General features: G+C 35.7%; 1 protein-coding gene across 1 annotated transcript in view; it reads left to right on the forward strand.

Moving 5' to 3' along the window:
• Neo1 (neogenin 1) overlaps positions 1-26,535 on the forward strand; it is a 194,275-nt gene that overhangs the window by 112,249 nt on the left and 55,491 nt on the right. Inside the window, exon 8 of the mRNA XM_010627935.3 lies at positions 18,546-18,765. Within this exon, the coding sequence (XP_010626237.1) occupies positions 18,546-18,765 (220 nt within the window). The remainder of the gene's footprint in view (positions 1-18,545; positions 18,766-26,535) is intronic.

Below are 26,535 nucleotides of genomic sequence, written 5' to 3' on the forward strand. Positions count from 1 at the left end.
GTCTATGTCTTGTCTGGTTGTTTTTACACTGTAATAGCAGAGGTGAGTAATTTAGACAAAGAGAAAGACTGGTCTCTAAAACCTAAAATACATACTCTCTAGCCCTTTACAGAAAGTTTGCCAAATTCTGGACTACTTGACATGTTCTTTAGCCCTGATAGTTTGTGATTCTCTTATTTTTAGTCAGTGTAAGTCTGTTTTACTTACAGCCTTTTAAATGGAAAAAAGCAGGATGCAGGGAGGAAAAAGACAAAAGATGGACAGGAGGGAGAAGAATATAAGGGTAAGAGAAGACAGTTAGATAAAGCATGTGAATAAGTAGAAGGAAATGTGCTCTGTGACTCCACAGAGAAGTAGCACCTACAGGTACAGTGTTAGCACACCTTTATGCCTCGCCTCTTCAAGACACACCTGCTAGAACATGAGATCATTGAAAAAGTAAAGAAATCTGTTGTGATGGGGCTTATCTTCATGTACAGTATGTACCTTGTTTTAAAATGTTTAGAGTATTTGAGCATGTTTGACGCAAAGTTGTAGTTCTGTAGGAAGAGTTTTCTGATTTCCATCTAATGTGTGGCTATGTATACTGGCCATCATTCTGCCGAAACACTAAACGAGATTTCATAGTTACAGTTAAAAATATATAAAACATTTATACCATATCATCAGGAAACAATCTGTATCCCAGCTGGGAAGTAGAAATTGAGTTTCATTTAAAACATGCTTTCTTAATCAAGACATTTAGAATACACTGTTAATGTTTAACTTTTTATGTATTTTATTATTAACTGCAACTCTGATTTTAGATCTTGTGTCCTTTAAAATATTCAGTTGAACAAAAGCATTCTTAATTTTACTGCCATTTCAAATTAATACTGTTTTTTAAAATGTCTTTTGAATGATATTTTCATAAAAGCATTATCATTTAAATTATTGCAGGTATGTTAAGAGTAGTAAAAATTAGAAGGAAATATCTGTGTTTTGTTGTCCACTAACTTTTTATTGGCCTTTCTTCTTGTGTGTTTAAATTTAAAAATAGATTCCAAAATTATCATAGGACTGGAATGTAAAATCATAGAAATACGTTCTTTTCCTGTATGTCCTTTCATACCCAGTCTGATAATTGGCAGTTTTTTAGTTCCAGCACAGGAAGAAGGGTTGATGAAAAGGGAGTATCATGAACTTGTTTTTAGTAAAGGAAACTAACACTTTACCAACCCATTGTATGACTTTAGAATATTGTGGCCATGGTAGATAAGGATGCATATTGAACATCACCTTTTTTTTTTTTTTTTTGACAGAAACATTTGCCCAAAATTCCATATAGTATCTGAGGTTAGTGTTGAATAATAGAAGTTTTGGAATAAGTGACTAATGGCTTGGCATAATTAAAAGTTGGCTAGGTAGCAGGAAATTTGTAGTCACTAGTAGAATATTTTGAATTTGAAGCACTAGAATATTCAATAGTTGGCACTGGTGTTAAAGGATAAATTCTGATCAGTAATTTTCCTTTTTTGTGGCAGTAATTACAACTTTTGAAAAAGTTTTACTCAAGGTAAATTGTTATGACATTTTTTTTTCATTGAGTTTATCAGTACTTTTTAGGTTTACAGTACAGTTACGTTCATCATTGGGATCTTTTTGTTTTGTTTTGTTTTGGTACCAGTGATCAAACTCGAGTCCTTGCGCTTGCAAGGCAGGCAGCAGAACTTCTAAGCTATCCCCAGCCCCTTCATTGGGATCTTGTACCTTTACATGACAGATCTTGGTTCTCATTTTTTCCTCATGCCCCTGCCCTCTCTTCACCCCTTTGTAATATGACTTGTTAACCTTGAAGTCTAAGAACTTTCTGAGGTTGAAAATGAATGTAATGTGAATGCTTGGGTTCTAGGTCTTATCTGTTGTTAAGCAGTCAAGAGTGATTACTGAATGATTGAATTAGGGACTAACATTCTGTGATTTTCTTTCTATAAAATGGAGGAATTGGGCCAGGGATTTAGCTCAGTGATGCTGCTGCCTGCTTCACAAGTACAAGGTCTGAAGTTCGATCCCCCGTGCCAAAAAAACAAAAATAAAACGAGAAATTAAATGATCTTTTGGGTTCCTTACCACTCCAAATGCTTTGTTACATGCAGGTGTTTTTAGAAACAATGTAGTCAGTATATGGTGTGTTAGACCTTTTCTACCTAAGGTATTAAAATATATGGTTTGCAGACAGACTAAAGCCCTTTCAGTTAATAATTTTATGCTACCTACCATAGCATGTATGTGGAAGACATTGTGCTAGAAGTTACTGGATTTGTTTCCCATTCCCTGTGGTGAGATCATTGACCTAAACATCACTTTTCTTGTCTATAATTATAAACAATCATCTCTGTACAGCACACCTCTGAGGAGCAAATAATACAATAGTATATAAAGCATTTATAAATTGTAACTTTAAGGTAATAGTAACTTGGAATAACATAAAGGCAAAAGCACCTGTGGAAATTCACTAGTCAGCATTAAAGTGAAAATGAAGATAAAATGTTAACTTCATGAAGCAGTTTTTTAAAGAAATCCACTTAATATTCATTTAGATCATTACATTTGCAAAACAAGAAAATAATCTTGTAAAACTAGATGGAGAGTCTGGTTAAAACTAAGCTAACAGTAAAATATTTTAAAATATAATACCTGTTCATTGTCAAAAATAAGAATGTATGATTTACTGATACAAAAGTAAATTTACTTTTTAACTCTTCTGCATCTTACTTTCTAGAGTTATCTGATGTTAAAAAAAGTAACACTGTTTATTCCTTCAGGAAATATAGATTGAGCAAAATTCTGTATGCTATATAAAATTGTGGGTTTGTTGTGCTAACTGTTGGATTACAACAGCTAATCACAAGCAGTCATGGTTCAGTGCTCTTATATTCTTTTATTGGAGATAATACACAGGTAAAATGAATAAATAAAATAATTGCAGCTTTTATATCTACTTAAAGGAAATAAAAAGAAAGCTCTTAGTTAAAGAATTAATGGGGAGAGTAGGATTTATTTTAAACAGAACCTGAAACAGTGATATTTATGTTGAAACCTGAAGGATTAGAAGGAGCTTTTGTGCTTTTTGCACATATACATACATATTCATGTATAAACTTTTCTCTGCCAAAATGAAATACTTTTGTGACTCTACATTAACCAGTATTTTGTGGGCATATTAGTACTACAAGTTTACCTTTTTTTAACTTTATGTCCTCCAGATTAGATTAAGAAATGTTTTTAAGTTGTTAATAGTAGGGTTATTTTTTATGCAATTTAAGAATAATTTTAAGATTCCTGTACCTTTTCATCAAACAGTTCTATTCATAATCTATATTGCAGAGATACTCACCAAGTCTTTAAAATTTTGTGTGCTAGATTATCATAAATCTGCAAATAATCTAATTAGTACAACCAATAAAGGGGGATTAGTTGAATATATTAATACAATAGAATACTAGGTAGCACTTAAAAAGAGTAAGTTAGATCTACATGTAAAAATTTTTCAGTTATGTTAATAAAGTTGCAGAAAAGTATGTGTACTCTGTTTTATGGAAAAGATGAAAAAGAAGGAAATAGATGTATACATGCTTATATGGGTTATAAAGGTTTACAAGCCTACACATCAATATGCTAATGGTGGTTACAGCTGAAGAATAAAATTAGAAAAGTCCGAAGTTGGGGAGTAAAAGACAAACAACATATTGTAAATTTTTGGAAAGTAAAATAAAATAATTTATAAATTAAAGTTTAAACATTTGAATCTATATCTAATGATTTGTACTTTGTTCAAGGTAATTTTAAACTTTGTTTTTATTTCTTAAAAAGCTGTAGGAGAAAAAATAGGTTGAGAGTGTTTGGCAGTTTCTCTAAATCATAGTTATTACAGCTTTGTGTTTTCTGAAAGATGAAGCATGTGCTACAGATTTGAAGATGAGTAAGTATAGTTTTCTAAAATATTACAAAATTAGATGTGATGTTTAAAGTTCTCAGGTAGTAGTGCTTAGGTGGTAGCAAAAGAAAAACTTTTATTGTCTTGAGTTTTCTCTTACACATTTGTACCTGAGTGCTGTAGGCCTCAAGTGGTAAAATTGAACTTTTTAGATGGATTCCAGTTTGGTGCTGGTTTTCTTCTGATTTTCAGGATTTTTCTTCAGTTTATACTCATTTACAAATTTGAGTAGTTGTAGTTTCCTTTAAAGTAGTTTTGCTAACGATCTTGATTGGAACTACTTGAATTCTATTGCTTTTTGCAGTCTGAAGAAAAAAAAACTGCTAGAATTTGGATTTCTGAATCTTAAAAAATGCTAATGCTTTTTCTTCTTCAAAATATCTTGGATAGTTGATTATGATTAAGGTAAATCATTAAGCACATTGAAACAAAATCACTTTTTCCTTTTTATTGGTCTAAATGGGCAAGAAGCAAAATACTTTTACATATTTTGTCTTCTTCCTTTCTTCTGGGATGTTGCAATCTGTTGGGCAGACAGCATTTTGGTTTAGGATTACAGGAGAGAAAGCTGTATTTTTTCTGGGCTCACTGTTCTGGTAGGTGCGTCATTAACAGTCATTAACATGTGGCACACCTTTTTTAATGAGTGCTTTTGATGTCAGGAAAAGTCAGATGACTTCCTTAAAATTGAAGCATCCCTCCTGTACATCAGAATGGGAGGAGTATTTTGTGTTCATTCTATTTTATAACTTCCTCCAATTGTTTATGTAAGTCATGTGTTTAAAACAGCAATTCACTGCCAGGGCTGCTTATCAGAATACATGTGTACTAAAAGCTCCCCTAGGGAATATACTCCTTGTGATCAGCTTAGTTGTTTCTGCCTTTGAGGGTCACCTCCTCAGAGAAGGAGCTGTGATACCTATGGAATCATTTAAATTGTTACTTCCTTGCTTTGAAATAATCAATTTTGTCTTTCATCAGTCTTCTAGCTTGGGCAACTGCTGATGAATAGTTTGGTATTGGGTAGTTTTGAATTGCTTCATTTTAGAATTAAATATTACTCTCTTCAAACCAGTGAAACTGAGTACAGTATTCATAAGAGTCAATTCAAATTGGGCCTCAGGCTGCTGGAAAGTCCCATTGGTTTTCTCTGATGTACTCCCTCTCCCTTTATGAAACCTCAGACCTTCATGCTCCTCAGACCTGCAGTTCCTTACTGCAATTGGGCAAATGACCCTGCATCTCCCAGTTCATTGGAATTTGAGATTCTTTTTATGATCTAATGCTTAGTCCATTTTTGTTGGTGGCTCTATGGGTTTAAAGTTTTCTGGATATTATGATTTCTAAGTATTTATTAGATCAAACTTTTGTTTTTTAAATTCTGTGGAGCTTCTCCTAATTTTTGTCTACCTAATGTGTTAATTTCTAAGAATATGTTTCCACTAAAGTATGATTACAGATTTGTTTAATTCTTGAATTCCTAACTATTATTGTTTTATCTGTTTGGAAATTGATAGTGTGTTAGGAATCATGACTTGGCTTCCTGGTGGGTCATTGTATTTCACCTAATCTGACACACCGTGGATTATAAGATGCCACCTGATTTTGAAGATGTTAAAATTTTGAAAAAGTATGTCTCAGTATCCAGAGAATATGACATTTGTTTTATCAGCAGGAAACACTTGTTTTACCTTGTTTAGTTCTTGTTGTGGTCAAATCTTTTTTTGTCTGATACTGACATTAGGGCTTTTTAATAACATTACCTCAGATATATTTTCTGTTCTTTGATTTTCAAACAATTGTTGCTTTTTTGTTTTAGGGTTATCAGCTATAGATACACGTTTAATATTCTTATAAGCTCTGCTATTTTAGTTCTTTTGTCAGTGGCTACTCTAAAACTTTTTTTTTTTTTTTTCCTGGCATCATATACAGTTGATCTTCTTTTCAGCAAACAACTAAAGAACTTTATCAGGCTTTTGCCTTCTTGTTCATTATTTTTTCCTTCAAAGTGTGTTCTCTGGGTAACGATTTCTACTTTTTCTGATTGATTCTTTTTCATTTACTTTTCCTGATTTTATCTTATAGTATATTTCTCAGGAAGAGTATAAGAGAAATAAAGCTTAAGCCTTTCCAATTTTTCTGAAAATTATTTGCCCTCACATAAAGTTTCATTATCATTTGTTGGCCTACTCTTAGGAGTTGATTTATCGTTTCTTTGTTGACTTAAATTTCTACTTATTCTCTTGAAGCTTTGGCATTTTTTTCATTATCTTTTGAATTCTGAAATTTCATGGAGGATTTTTCTTCCTTCACTTCCAATTGATATTGCCCAGCATTGAGTGAATTTAACAGTTTGCATCTGTTTTGATCTAGAAAACTTTCATGAATGTTACACATTTGATTTTTTCTTGCTCTTGCTACTTACTCTATTATCTCCTCTTAGACTTTTTAATTTAATTTAATTTTATATCCTTTCGGTACTGGGGGTCAAACTCAGAAACCTTGTGTTTTCAAGGCAGGTGTGGTGCCACTGAGCTAAATCCCTGGCCCTCCTGTATATCTTTTGAATGCTACCTCAGCTGCAGTATTCTCAGCAGTCTTCCACAAGAAGAAAAAGCCTTATTTTTTATCTCATTTTACATTTATTTGCCCTCCCTTGTAGCACTTTCTACTTTGTATATAATACAATCGTTGATGCATATATTTTCTTCCCTACAGAACTGTAAGATCACTAGGGAAAGGATTTATATACATAATTTAAGCCATCATTGTCATTTATCTTAATATTTGCTAGCATTTCTAAGAAGGTATCAGTTCAATAAATATCATTCCTAAATAAATATTTATTTATATGATTTATATCTTTAACTTGTAATTGTATTCTCTTAAATCTGTTTCTGTATCAGAGTTGTTGGCTCATTATAAATATTTGTATGGACTTATTTAAATATAAGTAAGGGATCTTGAGCATATTTGTTTTAATCTTGCTTTTGTAGAATAGAGTTTAGTACACAGATTTTGAATATTTATGAATATTGAAACAATGGTAAGTGATTTTACAGTTAAAAGGGCTCTTCATTATATGAGTATCAGTAAAGCTATCTGAATATGCATGAACATTTTAGGGAAATTCAGGATATTTGAGAGTCATTTGCATGCTAACTAAACATTTTGATTTCTCCTTCTAAATGTTAAATAATACTGATTATAGTATGGAAAGTGGTTCGTTCCTAAATCAAAAGTAGGCATCAAATAAGTCATTGTTTCTGTCACATAAAACTTGAGGAAAAAGCACCATATTTGTCAAGTCTTAAACTTCATGTCACAGTTTCACAAAGCAAGGTTATTTTAAACAATACACAACAAAGATTTCAGATTTTTAGCAAGACTGCATTTTCCTGTTTCAGAAAATCAAAATCTCAGAATTATAATTTTTCCCTGTATAGTTATTATCTTTATGGCAATACTTACATTTTTCTGTGGTAGGTCATTCTTTCTTGCAAAAGATTCCATTCAAGCTAAAGTCTGCCACTATTTCCTAAAGCTTTTTCACTTGTACTTTAAACCCATAGTATCTATAAAGTCCTAGGATTTTTTCACTTCCATAACAGCCACTGTGAAGCACCCAGCAGCATGGGATAGTACATAGTCACTGGGGCTATGTCTGGCTTGTTTTGTTTTGTTTTGTTTTTTGTATAAATTATCAGAAAGCAGATGTTTATAAATTAATTATCATAGTGTAAAAGGATGCTAATTCTAAATCATTGCCATTGTGTAACTTTATTCCTCTGCTTTACTTGTCTTTAATTTGGTACCATAATTTGAAATTTGAAATCATGATTAATTTTATTAGTTTTTGAAGGGAGGAAGAAATCTGTCTTATCCTTCTCATGACTTTCTGTGAAATAAGACTTGTCTGTGGAGAGGCAAAATTGGGAACACCAGTGTACAGCTTGAACTTGTATCTGCCAGATATTTTTCAGTGGCTTTTTATGTGATAGGTTACTCTCAGGAGCAAACAATATGCAGTTCTTCTTACATTCTGCTAGTGTTTTTATTTTTAATAAAGTGCTATGAGTAACAGCCTAGTCTAATTGTCTCCCCATTGAGTATAAATGCTTCATTTGCATCTCTTCAATCTAAAGGAATAGTTGTTTTATTGGACTCTTGTTTTTCTGTGCTTCTCAGAGTTTGTTGTTGTTACATTACTTTCTTTGGGCCGTTTGAAGTGTGTGTGAGTTGGGGGGGCTGTTTAATCAGAATTGTGGAATAGAGGTTTTTTAAAAAATTTTTTTATTTTTTAGTACTGGGGATTGGGATAGAGTTTAGAACACAAATTTTGAGGATGAATACTGAGATCTGTGAAAATTTATGCATACTTGTATTATAACTTCAGAATGAGACAAGCACATATAGCAATTTTGATTGGTTTTCTAGTGGCAGTTATATAATTAGCTTTCCTATGGACTGTTGGTATTGTGGAGATAATGCCTAGTAGATGCAAACTGAAATGCCAGGGTACTTTTACTAAGTCTTTTGTTTTTTCAAATCAGACATAAAATATGATGTGAGAAAAGAAGTGGATAAGAAAAAAATACAACTATTGAAAAGTAGACAAATTATTGACTGAATTTAACCATGAATGTGATATCTTGCTTATCAATAGGACAGTTATTTGTTTTATCTTTGAGTTGATGATATTCTTCAGCCTGGCCATTCCTCCTTTCATTTTCAGGTATCTGGCTAGAATTAAAGGTGTTTCCTATAACCATAGAATAATTTTTCCCTTTGTTCAAAAATCTACAGAGTAAGTTGGGCCTCTTCAGTACCACCCATCAAATACTTCATTGGCCCTTAAACAGGAGTCAGCATAATTGAGTTGTAATTGAAGAAGTTTATATGAAATTAGGATCATTAATAAAAAGACTTGAACGCTTGTTCTGTGAAATGAGTGGTGAATGCACATGACTTTTATTTAAAAACAAATAATTTGGGTGAAACTTACAAATTAGAGCAAAGTAATACAGGATTTATTTGAAGGTTTAATAGCCGTGGTGTATAGTCTTGAATATGTGGCATAATATATGCATTTATATTTGCTTATATACAAACATCATTCTGGTCTTTTTGGTTGGTGTTGTGGCTTGTGTTTAGATGTTCCCCCAAAGCCTTACGCTTTTTCAGAGGTGGCTGAATCTAGAGTGTGTGATTGATTCTTACTGGGGCTAGACCTGAGGGCACTGGAATTAAGGCTGTAAGTGCTACCCACCCTAAATAGCCTGAATAAGATAAAAGGGGTAGAAAAACACTGTTAAAGTTCCCTTGTTGCTTTTGTTACTGTGTGGGTGCCATGAACAGCTTCTCCTCTGGGATACTGCTCTCCACGTGCGGGTGTGCCTTGGAGCCAGCCAATTATGGACTGAAATCTCTACAAACTGTGAGCTAAGTAAATAAACCCTTTTCTATTTAAGCTTTGGTGTCCAGTATTTTGTCTCAGCAATGAGAGAAAAGTCATAATACAGTAAGAATATTATTTTTACTTTAATTTGAATGTTACAGAGAAACTAGAACTGTCTCGTTTCTTACAATTGTCTTTACTTTCATAAAAACGAGTAAAACCTCTATAGAAATATGTAAGTTGATGTTTTAAAGTCCTTTTTACCCTAAATTAATACTTTGTTCTTAAGTGTTTTCTTAACTTATTTATAGATCTATTCATGACATATAATAGATACTACTTTCTTCAAGGGAACTAAATGACTGTGACAATTAAAACAAAAATACATATTCCTGTAATGACCAGAGCTCAGAAATATTTTTAATAAAGATTTTTTATTAGAGTGGTATTTCTTTGAAAGAGATCCTCTGAAAATTATTACACTGTATTAAAATTTTTATATTTAAATTTAAATTTTCTAACCATGACAGTAATACTGGACTTGCCCACCTGCTATAAATACCTGCTATAAACAGGTAGGCAGAATGTATGAAATAGATATTTTTAGACATTTGAAAACATGATAGGATTGTGACCACTAAAACTAGAGAAACAAATGAGGTGAGCCCATAATTACCTCAGCTTTCTGCCTAGAGGCACCTTCCTGCACCCCAGAGGACCTCACTTACCAACAGGAAGCTGGGAGCAGTCCCTGTGAGAGAAATCAGGGTTTAAGACTAACGTTGGCATTTGTGAAGTAGACAACTGGAGAAAAGAGAAACGTGTGGGGAAGAAGCTCATAAAAGTTGCATAGGATTTCCCTGGAGTCTTTTGGACCCTATATTACATTTAGTTTACCTGCATTTAGTGTCCATTGGTTTGTAGCTCTTCTTCAGTCTTTCCTTATTACTTTTTATGCTTTTCAAAAGTATTGGTCAAATATTTTGTGTATTGTACCCATGTGGGTTTGTCAGATGCTTTCTTACAATTACATTGAAGTGAAGGATTTTTATTTTATTTTTTTGAGAAATACTGCAAAGCAATGTGCCCTTTTCAATACATTCCTATCATGGGTACACAATATCAGCATGCCTTATTTGGTAAAGTTAACCATAGTCATGCGGCTAAGTTGATATCTGGTATCTGCTAGTATTAATCCTTCTGTGGTATTCTGAATATAAATCTCCTGTCCCCAAGAATAAGGATTTGGAGGATTAATAGCTCTTTTTACAAGCTTTCAAGTGACTCCTCTGTCCCTTGTGTCTTCCCTTCTTCCTAAAATGCTACCACTTCCTGAAGGTCAGCTGTCCCTCTAGACCTATTCATATTGACTCTTTTCCATATAATTCTTTGCTTTTCTCCTGCCTGATTTACTTTTTCATATATTTTAATTTATGCAAAATAGATCACTGTTTCATTCAAATGGAATTTATATTGTCCTGTTTGTTGTTAGCGAGTGTTTATAAAGTAGTGAATCCAGAAATAAACTTGGCCTTCTGTCCTAAAACTGAAGCCAAAATAGCCTTTCAGAAGATTAGCTGGCATCATGCTTCAAGCTTTCAAATACACAGACCTTTGGCTTAGCATTTCCATTTCTAGGAATTCAGCCCACAGAAATATTTACACATGTACACACAGATACATGTATAAGAAAGTTTGCAGAAACATTGTCAGTAGTAGCCAAAAAATTAAAAGAATGGCAACAGCCCACATGTGAGGAACAATAAGGGAATGATTGAGTTGTGCTATAGCTATACTATGGAACACTTTTATAGTAATTAGGAATTTGGAGGTTGGTTTTTATGTTCTGACCTGCGAATCTCTTAGACATATTACATCATATAGCAGTTTGCAAAGCAACGTGCTTGTTATCCTATTTCTGTATTTATGGGCTTATTTCAGTATATCTGTGTTGGTCATCTTTCTAGTGCTGTACCAAACTACTTGAGATAAAGAACTTAAAAGAGAAAAGGTTTCTGTGGACTGTTTCAGAAGTTTCAGTCTTTAGTTGCTTATCCTTGTCACTCAGTGAGTACGTCCTTACAGGAACACATGGTGGATGGAGTAAGGCTGCTCACCTTAGAGCCATCTGTCTGTCTGTCAACTATCTATCCATCTGTCTGTCTGTCTGTCTATCTTTCTATCTATCTATCTATCTATCTATCTAGAGATCAGAGTTCCAGTGTCCTCTTCCAGGGTGTGCCTCAGTGACCTCACTTCCTGAGGATTCTGCTGTCACTGAACAGGGCCGTCAGCTAGGGATCAAGTCTTTAGCATATGGGCCTTTGGGGACCTTCAAACTATAACAGTGCCATCAAAATGAAAGCTATTTTACCAGTCTGTAAAATGCTAGCAGTAGTGTTTGGTGGGAGATGAAAAGGGAAACCTTAATCCCTTTACTATGTGTACTTCTGTATTGTATGCAGTACTTTTTTAACAAGCTTACTGCATTTTTATTTTAAATAATATGAAATAGTTGAGCAGCTGTTGGTGATTTGTAAGCAGAGGACACTCTCTCCAGTGCACTCTGCTGTATGATATCTCAGGTAATCTCTAACAAAGACCTCCCAGGCTGGGTTACTGCTTGAAGAAGAGATAATCACGACCAAACAAAAATGAGAAATACTAGGCTAACAAAGGGAAAATTGTTTTCTCCTATAAAATTGCTAGTGATAATTAACATAAAAACATGCATGGCAAATCTCCAATCTCCTTCATTTGATTATTGTTGTGCTTGTGATGCTATACCTGTTAACGTTTCTCAAAAGTAACACTCTAGAACTGTACAGCTGTTCACTCTGAAGTTGTGTTTAGACTAATGTACATCATATGAATCTGACACTATACACCTTAATGACACCATGAGGATTCTGGGAATGATAATTTGATTCTTTTACATAAGGAAATGAAGGGCTAGGGAGAGAGAGCTTTTCCCAAGAGACTCAACTTTGGAAGAAGTTCAGAAATTTTTAAAGAAATTTGGGTTTCAAAAATAATTAAATGTGCCCAATCACAGTTTACTTCACTGGTGTGAGTGAGTATCATATTAGGATAATTGGATCTACTTAATCAGGTGCAACAGACTCAGCCATGAATTTAAGGATTCTCATCTTCAGAAATGGTTGCAGCATATTGTGGTATGTTGGTTAAAGTTACAAGCTACTGTAAGTAAAACTTTTTATCAGTCACAGTCCAGAGAATTAAAATAGAAGCCATCAAACACAGGGAAACTAGAGTTTAGTTCTCAGAAAAACCAAGAGTAGCTCTCATAACTTCCTCAAGTAACATAACAAAATAAGGAGAAGCCTAGTGCTTCTTAAGAACTCACATAGCTCACTTCAGCTTGGGCTACTTAGGAGCCTAGTGACAGAGAGTGAGTGTGCAACTGCTGCCAACCATTTAGGCAACAGATCCCAGCTAACAGTATTTTTAATATTCATGTTTTGGAAATCTGATATATTTTCTTAAACATATTTCTTAGTTGCCTTTGATTTGAGCCAGACTTACGTGGTGTTTATTGCTCTTCAAACAAGAGTGATGTGAATAATGAAGCTGAAAGTCTATTCTTGTTCAGTAGCTGTGCAGATTGAGAGCACAGCATGTCCAAGAAGTGAGTCTGAAAATGGAAAGCAAGTTTGGAACCAGTCTGTAAAGGACTCTGAACTCTGTGCTGAGGTGTTGAGATTTATCCTGTGGGTCGTTTTGGAGCACAGGAGTGAGTGATGTGATCTGAACTTTTATTTTCAGCAGTGAACTCTGGTAGCAGAAGAGAAAGAAACTACCAAGACTCATTTTCAAAGACTTTTATTGCATTTAGCCTAGAGATCTATATGTTTCTTTTATACTGTGGGCACACAGATAGTGAAATACAATTTGTAAAAATTTTTTAAATTTCTGGATATTTTAGTATTGTGAAGACTTTAGGTAGGTTAGTTGTAAGCTCCAGTGCTTTGAGTAACAGAAATATCCTGTGTTGCCATGTGAGTATTTATATTAGGAAAAAAGTATTTTTAATAGTGTCAACTATCCAGTCTTTCATTTCTTTATTTTTAACAGGTTTACTGAATATAATTTAGGATAAAATTTACCTAAAATGTTTGCCACACCCCTAGAAGTTGTCTTGCCCATTTCTACTAAGTACTTACCCCACCCATAGTCATAGGTAATCAGTGATTTGCTTTCTGACTGTATGAAAGTACCTTTTGTAGTCATTATAAGTGGAATCTATTTTTTTCTGATGGCTTATTTCATTTAACATAATACTGTACTTTTGAGATTGTTCACTTAGTAGTATATATCAGGATTCCGTTCTTTTTTATTGCCAAATAGTATTCTATTACATAGATAAACCTCATTTTGTTTCTCTTATTAAATTGGTGGTCATTTGGATTGTTACCAGTATAAATTATAATATTACAGTGCATATTGTTAAAGTGAATGTCTGTCTTTGTATAGACAGTTGTTTTTATTTTTCTTGAGTAAATTCCTAAGAGTAGAGTTCTGAGTCAGAATTTTTTTTTTGTACTGGGGATCGAAATCAGGTCCTTGCACTTGCAAGGCAGGTGGCAGAACCACTGAGCTAAATCCCTGGCTCTCATAGAATATTTGTTAATACTTGCTTCAAAATAAAATGTTTGAGGCCCTTCTGAGACATTTTTTATTGACTGCTCTTTTACCCCCTTACTTTGAGTCACACTTTTTCATTGCACCTTTTTTGAATAACATTTTGAAGCAACTATGGATTCTGACTCTGATACACACACACACACACACACACACACACACACACCCCACCCCCAGTCCCCTAGCAGTTCTTGTTTTGTTGTTAGGTCATTTATGTGGACTAAATCTGCCTTCCCCAGAGTGTGCAACCACTGATACACACACACACACACACACACACACACACCCCACCCCCAGTCCCCTAGCAGTTCTTGTTTTGTTGTTAGGTCATTTATGTGGACTAAATCTGCCTTCCCCAGAGTGTGCAACCACTGATACACACACACACACACACACACACACACACCACCCCCAGTCCCCTAGCAGTTCTTGTTTTGTTGTTAGGTCATTTATGTGGACTAAATCTGCCTTCCCCAGAGTGTGCAACCACTGATGTTTGCTGAGTTTGAGAACTTTATTATCTTGTTTTTGTTTTCTAGGGATCTGTGTCTACAGATTGTTTTACGGGTTAACCCGTGTATCTGTAGGTTAGCATTTAGCCAAGGATTGGTCACACGTTGTGCTCAGATACCTCAATGAGCCTGCCATTCTGAATTGGTGGATGTTTGTATAGTTTGGGGAGTATTTTTCAAACTCTTAAGGTTTTTTGTTTTTTGTTTTTTTTTTTTAGTCTGCCTCCCTTTCTCCTTTCTACCAGGTGCTCTCATGTCTTCTCAATCTGTGAATAGGTTCCATGTGCCAGGGATGTGTGGGAGACTTGGTCCTGCTTCATTCTCTGAAGCTCATAATGCGTGGTACCAGACAACCTGGGTTATATGGAGAGTTTACCAAACCTTTGGTCACTTTCTCACCTCATGGTACATCTTGTTTCACAGCTAGTCTATCACTCATTGCTTACCCCTACAAAGAACACATCCTCAAGCTGGTGGTGCTTAGGCGCTGTTTTTACCTGAAGTGTGATAGTTTCATGAATAAATGCTTCTCCACTTGCTGTGTGCTTTTGATAAGTTTCTAGTCTTTAACAATTTTATTCAGCTCTGTGGTTCTTTTGGGATGAGAATCTGTTAACCTTAAAGCATCATGCTAAAAGTCCGAAGTCCCTGTACACAGCATCTTGCCATGAATTCTGATGCATCTTAACTGCCTGTTTGATTCTCTGTGATCATATATATCTCTTTACTTGCTCAGCAAGGACATGGAACAGCAGCATTAGAACCCACATCGGGAAAGAACACTGAGACTATATAATAGATACAGATTTTTTTTCCATAGTTAAGTTCATTAAGCCATTGGCAATAATCTGGCATTTTTGCACTCATTCCCTGTTTAACAGATAAAATATACTTACTTTGTAAATGGTGTATTATTATATAAATATTTATATTGTATATGATTTAACAGCTAAATTGATTAAAATAATTGCCTTTTTAACAGCATTGTAGAAACATTGGTCTCTGTTGACTAACATTCCCCTCAATTTTCTTCTTTATTAATTTGATAAATATTCATTTATTGATCATCTAAAGTGGACATGTACAGTGAGTGACAAAGCAGGAACCGATCTTGACTTTCAGGAGTGTATGGTCTGTTGTGATTCAGTATAAACATGAATGATGTAAATAGGAAATACTGGAAGCCATGAATGAATTACAGATCTGTGCTGTAGAAGTTCAGTAGGGCAATGGAATTTTCCTGAGTGATTCATTTGCAAGCCCTTACTCCCTTCACCTTGTCCCCTCTGCTTATACTCACTCCATACCTGCTTTCATACTTAGGTCTTTTGCCCTTTAAAAGTTATTAGGGCAATAAGTAACATCTACATAGTGCATTCATGTGCACTTCCTTACTTGCTATTTCTCAGGTTCATATCAGCCTGGGACACAGAGAGGGAGCATTACTGTTCCTAGTTGACAGATGAGACTGATCAGGCAGACAGACTGACTTGCTTATCTTTATGTTGTTAGGCAGTGGCAGGGTCAGGTTTTGAACATAGGATTTTGCAGTCAAAATCTTGGTCTTTTGGACTGGGGACTTAGCTCAGTGAAACCATGCCTGCCTGGCAAGTACAAGGTCCTGAGTTTGATCCCTTGTGTGCGTGGGGGGCGGTATCTTTGTCTCTTTTTAATATGCTCTGCTGCCTTGCAGTAACAGTCTTCCCTTCCCTCTTCTCCAGGAGTAACTAGCTAGGGAACTTAGGCTTGGTAAGTCAGGTCAGAGCATGGAGGCGGTAGAGCAACTGTGTTCAGGCTACTGTTGGAACCATTGCCCAATCAAGTTTTTTAATGACTTAATTTTATAGTAATTAGATCTATATCTCTGGTTGCTTTTATACTTTTCTTATGTTGGATTATTACTTTAGACAAAGCATGTTCAAAACCAAATTTATCATGTTCTTTTCGTTCTGTTCTCTTAATATTCCTTTTCTCCATTAGTGACACCTCCTACAGCCCAGTCAGCCAAATCAGAACCCAGAAGTCTGACTCCTTCCTAACCTTGACCCTAGCATTTAATCCAGTCATTTCCACCCAACCTCACAGGCCTGTTGTGTAAATAAACTGACATAATATATGAGAAAGAACTCTGAAAGCTGTGAATGAGGGATATTTATTTCTTTTGAAGCATATGGGACAAGAATAGGCTCTCGAAGGCCATTCAAACTTGATTTTCTTACATTGACACTTGTTTCAATAAATATGTACTCAACATCTAGAGGAAAACTTGATTACATTTTATAGCAGTCTGCACTCCTGAAAACATTTCCATTGAGGTAGTTGAAAAGAATGGAATAAAAGAGGATAAGTGATTTACCCAGGGTAACACAGTGACCAGTGATACATCCAGATTGGCAGTCAAGATCCCAGCCTCCTACTGGTTAAATCCAGAGGCCTCTTAGACCAAAAACTAAAGTTAATTTTACTACTTTATCACTTATTGTTACCTATGGCAACTGATTTAGCCCTTTTAAATGTCAGTCTTTTGTATAAGGTAAAGATTAGGTGATAGTACTGATTTCTTAAGGTTGTTGTGAGACAGAGATGACCTACAGAAGGTTTAAGAGTACCATGTAGAAGTGTTCAATTACTTTTCCTTTGGTTCCACCTATCTAGAAACCTCAGGTTCGCCATTTCACCTGGCAAGTTTTTTGTTTGTTTGTTTACTTTGTTTTGTTTTTCCTCTTGGTTCCAGGGATCAGACTTGACCTTGTACTTGCAAGGCAGATGCTGTGCCACTTAGCAAGTTTTTTTTTACAATGCTCCACTTTATAGTCTTTCATAGTTCACAAGCTTTGAGTTTGTCGTCCTGCCATTTCGTTCAAAACTAGGGCTGCAATTTTTGTTCTTTCTTCTCTGCCTCTCTTCTGAATTTCCATTAATTTTATGGAATAATGGCGCGCTTCCTTTTGTGGGAGAATACTGGGGATCAAACCCAGAGCCACACACATTCTAGGCAGGCACTGTGCCTCTCAGCTACACTCTTGTCCCTTTGACACAATTCTGATGAATGAGCTCTTTTAATTAAAAATTGTGCGATTCAGCTTGGACTTTATGACTCCAAAGTGAAATTGATTTCAGGTTCAGTATTAGGAGTAAACTTCTTAAACCACAGCTGTCCTATAGTAGAATGGGTAGCCTTCAGAGGTATCCAAGTCACCCTTAGCTGCAGATATAAAGACAGAGGCTTTTGACTAATGTCACTACTTCATTTCTGTATCCAGGCCCTGAGGGCCAGAAGCCATCATAAAGCACATCACAGTAAGGATTATAACAAATGGTTAGGCTATTGTATATTTGTATCTGGAATTTTTGATTCAGGATTTTATACTGTCATAGTTAATGAATTGACGGGATGAAAAATAAAGTGTAATTTAGCAAACTTCCCTGGGTCTACACAGAGAGCTGAGTTTAATACTAGACCAGATTAAAGCTGAAGGTGCAGCTTTCAGACCTCTTTCAGGGCTCTTGCACAGCTCTGCACTGAGGTCACAATAACCTCTGTTGAGGGTAACTTTGCTCACTTGTACTACATGCAGTCTATATTTCAGTAAAGTAGAAAATAATACTGTCAGTCATATTATGAAGTTTTATATGCAAAGTTTGGTAGATATTGCATGCTGCTTTTAGAATTAAGAAAATTACTTGGCCACTGCTGTGTCCTTTGAGATATGTTATTCTCAGCTGTCACCCTCCATGTCCCTTACCCACAGCCATTTCAGTGACCAGAAAGTCTGTTTGCTCAGCAGTGATGTGTCTTGAATAGTGCCCATTAGTTTTCAGTAGTTACCCCTGCATGCTAGCCTTCAGTTTAATGGCCTTTTTTATGTTCATTCATTTTATTTTATTTCCCATCGTGGTTTTGTTTATTTCTTTTTTGTTTTTTGTTTTTTCTGTTCTCTTTTTAAAAACCGTCGTGGTTTGCCCTTCATATTCCCCAATGTTTGCACATGACAAGATGTTGCCATCCCAACATTACCTCCCACTTCACTGACCAGTGCCACTACTGACCATCTAGCACCAGCCACAGCGGGACCACTGCCTTCAGCACCTCGAGATGTTGTGGCCTCCCTCGTTTCTACTCGCTTCATCAAACTGACGTGGCGGACACCTGCATCTGATCCTCATGGGGACAACCTCACCTACTCTGTGTTCTACACCAAGGAAGGCACTGCTAGGTAAGTGCTGGTGGCCTACAGTTAGGTCCACCTACCCAGTCGTGCTCTTCCCAGTTCTTTGTTGCACAGTATCTCTATCAATTTTCAGTCCAGAAAGTATGATCATGGTCCTACATCTTTTCCAATTTTGGATGATGAAATAAAATTCTCACACAGACCAGAATCCTGATATTCCTTCCTGTCTTTCTGCGGTAAGTTGGGGGGTGGGTAAATAGAGCCACTTAGGTTGCAGGTATTCAAATATAACCAGTTATCCTTTTTTCATAAGATTCATTCAGCACAGATCCTATAGATTAAGGGAGACTTAATTTATTAAAATAATCTTTTTTCGTTTTTTTGGGGGGTTATCACAGACTGAACTCAGGACCTTGTACTTGCAAGGCAGGCGCAGTGCCACTGAGCTAAATCCCTGGCCCTATTAAAGAAATCTTAAGTGAATGTAGGCCTGCCACCATTACATGGTGTGGACTGCTGAGCTCCATACGTCTCCTTGATGATGCAAGAGTAGGTATAATGACTAATTTTCCAAAAACAGTATTTTCATTAAATCCCTCTCCATCTCCACTCCTCTCCAGAGTTCACATGATTCTCCGTTGTTTATAGACTACCCACAATCTCCTGACCACTTTAGTCCACAGCCTGGCTTCAGTCTGTCCACTGTCAGTGGCCCCCATAGTTGAGCTCACTTTCTAATGAAACCAATCTAATTCTTATCACTACAGCATTTTTTCCCAGCCCCCTCAGTTGCTTCCCTCTCCCTTCACACCAAAATAAGAAACATAAAATCCTAACACAGCAAAAGAAACTTTGTATTTCTACTAAGGTGCCTACAATGATACCATACATTGTATTTGACTAGGAAGCTAGCCAGACTAGCAAGCTCAGTAAAAGTAGAACCTCTTAATATTCTAGAAGTTTAAATGACATTGAGACATACAAGTGACATAATTTGAACATGATAGATGGAGCTATATATTGGCTAATGTTTACCTGAATAATGTTGGTTTCTTTTCCACTGCTGGAACAAAATACCCTACATTCACAAATTAAAAGAAGAGTGGTTTGTTTGGCTCACATTTTCCAAGGAGTTCCATCCAAAGTCAGCAGGCTCCAAGGCAGAAATAGGAGCCAGGACAAAGAATACATCCTTCCAGGTCCCGCCCCCAGTGACCTGCCTCTTCTGACCAGGCTCCATCTCCTAACAGCAGTCAGTTATGAACTCATCAATGGTCTAATCCACTGAAGAGTATAATGCCCCATAATCTAGTCACCTTGTAGAGGCCCCATCTCTGAACATGAGACTTTCAGGGGACATTTTAGATCTAAATAATAACTATTGGATGTTTGGGATTATCTCCGGAAGACCTTGAAATCTCATTGCAAATCTCGCAGGAATTCACAGAATGAAGAAAGCATTAAGTAGTTCTTCTGTATAACAAGATAGGGCCTTTGCCATTGTTCAGTCTATCAAATACATTTCCCTCACAAAGAACTGTTCTGGCTTCTTGGCTGTCATTCTCATGTGACAATGCAAGCATTTTCTGCATACCTGCCCACACATAGTCCCCAGTCACCTTTACACTATGGTGTATTGGAATCCTCTCATTCCTATACCATTTGTTAAATATTCAAAAAATACTGCAAAGCCTGATGATATGAATGGCAACTGGAAATGGTGTCTCGTGATGAATGCCATAAGACGAAGTCTGTTGTTAAATTCTACCAGACCAGTGCTGCTGCTATATTACCCCATTTTGTTGGTTTGGGTTTGGGTTATGGTGGCCTGTCAAGTTACAACTGGCCAGACATACAAACAACTTGGGTTAAGACCAAAATGTTAGTTTTAACTTGAGACCAAAGTCTTGAATTACGACCCAAATGCCAGCTTTATGCTTCCAGATGGTGTCAAATACAGAGTTAACCCTTACAGAGTTCTGGAAGGAACATTACAACATCCTTTCCTGTGTGGGGTTAAGAAATCCTAGGCCAGTGTCTCTCTAAGGACACTGAGATCTACCTGTGTACAGGAGAGAGATTTTGAAGGCTGTGTAGGAGCCTGAGCCTTCAGTTGACCTTGAGTTACAACTAGCCCTCCAAACGAATTGAGTTCATAAGTCAAAGGTCCACTATATTGTGCTTTGTTTCATGTTGGGTTTTTTTTCCCTGAGTACTTATCATTCTTTACAATTTTTCTATTGTTAAGGTATTTATTGTGTTTATTTTATTCAATAAGAGTATCCCCTGTACTTGGAGTATAGCCTGGTGTGTAGTTGCACTAAATAAATGCTTATTAAATTGCAAATTAATTTTAGTCATTGGGAAAATAGATTGTTCATGAAATGTTGAGGTAATTGTTTGCTAGGGAAAATTAGTTATTCTCATTTTACATTATGAGCAACATAGGTAAACAATTAAATAGGTAAACATGGGTTAGGGTGAATATAGATAAGTAGATAAATATTTTTTAAATTTATATTTTAAAAAATATAGAAACTTTTCTATTATTTGGGGAGTGAGAAAGGCCTTTTAAAAGAAAGAAAACCCAGAAGCTATGACATACATCAAGCTTATTTTTTTATTTTTTATTTTTTCCGGTACCAGGAATCAGACTCAGGACCTTGTGCTTGCTAGGCAGGTGTAGCACCACTCAGCTAAATCCCTGGCCCTAGATAAAGTTTATTAGATAGCAGTGTAAGAGTCTCATCCTAAAACATAAACAAGATCAACTATCAAGTGACAATTTAGAAAAAAAATGTGTAGCATTTATAAAGGATTACATTGATACCTAGTCTATATTAAGAACTTCTATAAATCATAAGTTAAAGATAGGTGTTTCAAAAGGCAAATGATACAAGCAGGCAATTCAGAGAAGTTAATTGAATAGGCCATGAAACTTTAAAACTTATTTCACCATCACTAGCAATCTTGGAAATACCAAAATTACCTTTGGTTTTTAATGTGTATGGCAGACAGAATTCTATATCCAGAACTAAATAAGTGGAAAGCTGGAAAGAAATGCTAAGCTGTTATTGGTGGCAGCATTAAAAGAGTCTTTAGGGAAGATGATTTGGTTGTGTCTTGGGTGGTACTGGGGGTGAGCCCAGAGCCTTCACGCTGAGCCTCATGAGCTACATCCTCAACTCTTTTTATTTTTTTTTTGGAGGCAGAGCTTTGCTAAGTTGCCCAGCCTGGACTTGAATTTGCAGTCCTCCTGCCTCCGCCTCCTAGAACTTGGGGATTTCAGGCTAACAGTTACACTAATAGGTATCTGTTATGTATAAGGGCTGAACAAAACATATGGTATGTGTTTAAATTTTAAAAATGTATTCCAATAGAAGACACATTTCCATTAATCCTCCTCAAGACACCCTCCCTGGCTTTGAACACACATCTCTTTGTTCTTGCCACTTTCTGAAGCAATTCTGGAAGTTCTCTTTCCTAACTGCCTTTATGAATTGTGATAAAAAATAGGATTACTGCTGCTGCTAAGTGTCATCCAAAAGAAAAGCAGGCTCTTAAAAACATTATAACGTGTCCTCATTCATTATAACTGACACTGTGTGACCTCTGGCTCTTCCCCAAAGTCAGAATGGCCACAGAAAGTAAACATTTTGAATTGATCAGTTTGGGGTATTGAGGCAACAACTACAGCATAGATAAAGACACAGAAAAGAGGACTTCTAGAGCTCAGAGAGTGGCAAAAGCAATAGGATATGTATGTTTAAAGTGAGGGGAGGAATATTTTGAGGGGGATTAACATGTTCTTGCCAGCTTGAACTGCCAGTAGTCCATGTATAACTGTCCCATCAGGCAGTTTATATCAGTGGATCTAATCACTTTTACAGTTTCTGTTTTTACCAATAAAAAGTCTAAAATAGACCAAATCTATTTACTTGACTCTGAATAATTACTGCCCAATATAAAAAATTAATACTATTCATACCAATTACAATTATAATTCATTTCACTGAATTAAAATAAATTTATATTTTTGAATTTCTTTAATAGTTTATCTAAGTAATTCTCTAAATTTAACATGGAAGTCTTATGAGTACCCCATTGCTGGTGTATGTAATATGCATTTTCAACTCTTGTACCACAAATTAGCTGTTTTACAATTTTTATACCATTTTAATGTTTTCTTTAAAGAACTATAGTATGATTAACATCTGGTCTGCTAAATCAACTCCTTTCTTTACATTATTGTAATCAGACACCTGAGAAGCACTACAAGCCACCTAGTGGTACAGTCATTCGTGTACCACTGGTGGTTAACCCTGCTCAATGGGACAGTCAGGTCAAATCAGAGCCTCCCAGCAGGGAGACCTGTGAATTATGGCTCCACTGTGAATGTTAATGGCAGTATATCTTTTACTGTAATAATTTTTAAAATTTAAACAGTGATTATATTTTAATTATACTTCATAGACACATATATGTAAGGCAGTCACAAAATTTTATAGCATTGTTTTAAGATTTTTAAATGAAACTGTGTAATTGCCCATTAATAGTGCAGTGGGCATTTATGTATATCTATATGAAGTATGATGCAGCAGATTTTTTAATGACTTATCTGTATATTTTAATGTGTATGTAAATGCCTAGAAGAGTGGTTTTCTCTTTTTGTGAGGGTTTGGGGTATTTTTGGTTTTTTGAGACAGGGTCTCACTGTTGTAGTTCAGGCTGTTCTCAAGCTGGCAGCAATCTTCCTGCCTCAGCCTCCCAAGTGCTGGGATTACAGGCGTGCATCACTACGCCTGCCTCTAGAACAGTGGTTTTTAACCAGGAACAGATTTTCTCTCCATGTCTCAGGGATTATTTGGCAGCACCTGGTAACATATGTTTATTGTCACAGCTGGAGTAAGATCAGTGCTTACTGGCATTTAGTAAGTACTTACAGGCCAGGGGTTGCTGGTAAATATCCTGTGTTGCCCTACATCTCAGTAGTTTAAAGTTGAGAAACCCTGGTGTGAAGAGATGTGATGAGATACACATTAGTACATAGTTTCCATAGTCGGGTCTCAGTGTAGGATAGGTTTTTGAGGATAATTTGAATTTATTTTAAATTTTATATTCATGTGTTTTTAATGAAGACTTATCTCTTACATTTTAATTTTGCAAGATGGATCATGGGTTGCAGTAAGTAGAGATAACTAATATATGAGTTTGGAGTTGGTCTGGTTCCATCTGGTGCTTGGTGTGAGGATAGGGAGCCCAGAAAGTTAGCCTGCCTGACCCAGAGATTGATTGATCGGAATTCTTAAGAGAGAAAGTAAAGTGGAAGTTTGGAGCCAGATGTTGGAATACCAGTAAGAATCTTGACATAATCAGATAGTATTTTAAAATAGACTCTATAACAGGTGTACACTGTGATTATATTAAGCCATCTGTCTTAGCAGTACTTTGAGAGCACTACAAAGATAGAGGGGAGGAAATGGGGCTAGGGAAATAAATTCGATAGTAATTATGTTAATCTAAATGTGTTGCCTGGGTGATACCCTTAGTGAAGATGAGAGCAGTGGTGTGGAGTGGATTTGGGAAATACCTGAAAGGAAGAATCAGACTGTGCTATTTTTTATTACTTTATTACTTTAAGTTTATGCTTTCTGAACAGATGCAGTGAAGGAGTAGTAATGAGCAGAATTTAACCTTTCTAAGCTTAAATATTCTCATCTAAAAAGCAAGAGTAATAAATTACTTCACAGACTTTTTATAAAAAGAATTCAGGGTTGGCCTGGGATTTAGCTCAGTGGTTCCACTGCCTCTCTCCCAAGCACAAGTGCAAGGACCCAAGTTTAATCCCTGGTACAAAAAAAAAAAAGGGGGAAAAGAATCCAGATAATTCAGAGTAAGGTTGTATTATATACAACCTTCATTTGCAAATTCCCCCTCTTCTATATTTGAAAATTGAACCACCAGGTGGCACTGTGTGCCTTAGTCTTGAGCTGTATTTTTGTTGGGCACTTGAGTTGCCAGAAGTTTAAGAGCCTTTCTTCTACTTTTTCAGTTTCAGTTTTAAAATTTTTACCTTTTTTTAAAGGCCTTTAATTTAAACTGTAGTACTTTTCTGCACTGGGGATTTAGTTCAGTGGTTCCGCTGCCTGCCTTGCAAGTGCAAAGACCTGAGTTCAATCCCTGGTAACAACAACAACAAAAAAAAAACAGTAGTACTTTTCTGATATTGGCCATTACTTAGAGAATAGAGAATAAACTATTCTTGATAGCATTTTGTAGATAGATAAATTCTTAGATATCTGTTAGTCTAGCTCAGGAGTTGGCGAACTATGACACCCCCCGCCCCCAACCAGGCCAAATCTGCTGCAACTGGTATGGCCCAGGAAGTAAGAAGAATAGTTTTTATATTTTTTAATAATTACATTTTAAAAGGTTATGTAAGTATGTAATGGCTTCCATTTTGCCCATAAATATCCTGCTCTTTAAAAAAGTTTATCCAACCATCTCATTATTTTATGTAATACATAAGGAAAGTGGGACCCAGAAAGAGCCAGTACTTGCACACAGTCTTCTAGAAATCTGGTAGCACTGCCACAACTAGAATTGGATCTAAAGTTTGGCCTACTACAACCTTAATATACTGTGTATCTTTTTCTTTGTTTCTCTTTTGACTCTTACCTATCACATTCTAACATAAGTCCCCTTGTAACTCCATGCATTATGATAATTGCCTTTTCTAACGCTCCTTGGATCATGTCCTAAAGGCAAAGTTTTTTCTGGGTAGAGATTTAGTCCTGGGACATTGGATGAAACTAATGGAAGAACCATCTCAGATTCTGTGTCTTCCATCTTAACAAATCATATCTGTAACTGTTTTCCTTTTTATATTAATGCTTCTTTGGAAATTTGTTTCTGGTTTTGGTAACTTTGTTTTTCCCATTTTAGACAGGAACAAACAAGATATACTTGATATCATTTCTATAAGATTTACACATCAGAAAGCACATTTTCATTCACTCATTCTGTATCTGTGGGTGGGACTGCCTTCCTATACAAGCATTTAGCCTCTTGCTTCAGTAGTGTGTGGACATGAATGAGACAGGCTTTCCCTTACGAGTAAAACAGCCAACCCCACAGCAAGTTATCTTTCTGAAAGAGAACCTGTTTTTAAAAATCTATATAAAGGGTGAGCAGAAAAGACCTAAGCTCTCTTATGGAGATTTTAGTTTAATATGAAACATGCTTCCTTTTAAATAGCACTCATTTGTGATCAAACCAAGTATCAGAAACTTCACTGTATAAGAAATCAGTTGCTGTTCTCCTTCTAAGTCCTGTTATTTAGAAGTCAGAAGAAAAAATACTAATTATAAACACCTCATAACATAGACTACCAGACTCATTTATGGGGTTTGTGAGATTTGTCAGACAATTCAGTTTAGTTTGAAAATCATTCAGAAGAAGTATTAAATTTTAAACAATTTTTGTTACCACAATATTCTGTTCTAGTGGGCCTAAATAAATAGTAGTGAAACCATCTCTGTAAATACTTTCTTGTGACACAAGTGCCGAGCTACACCCCTAGGTTTCATATATGTTTAATGAAAATAAGGTACCTAAAGAACTATTGAATACATTTAAATCTCAGATGCCATCGTTAACATATAATCATATAGGGCCAGGGATTTAGCTCAGTGGTGCTGCAGCCTGCCTTGCAAGTGCAAGGTCCCAAGTTTGATCCCTGGTATCAAACAAACAAACAAACAAACAAATCATACAGATTTGTAACTGTTCACATAGACGTAAACAAATTTTAAT

This window comes from Fukomys damarensis, unplaced genomic scaffold (assembly GCF_012274545.1).
Source record: "Fukomys damarensis isolate Sample0158 unplaced genomic scaffold, DMR_v1.0_HiC HiC_scaffold_25, whole genome shotgun sequence".
Lineage (NCBI taxonomy): Eukaryota > Metazoa > Chordata > Mammalia > Rodentia > Bathyergidae > Fukomys > Fukomys damarensis.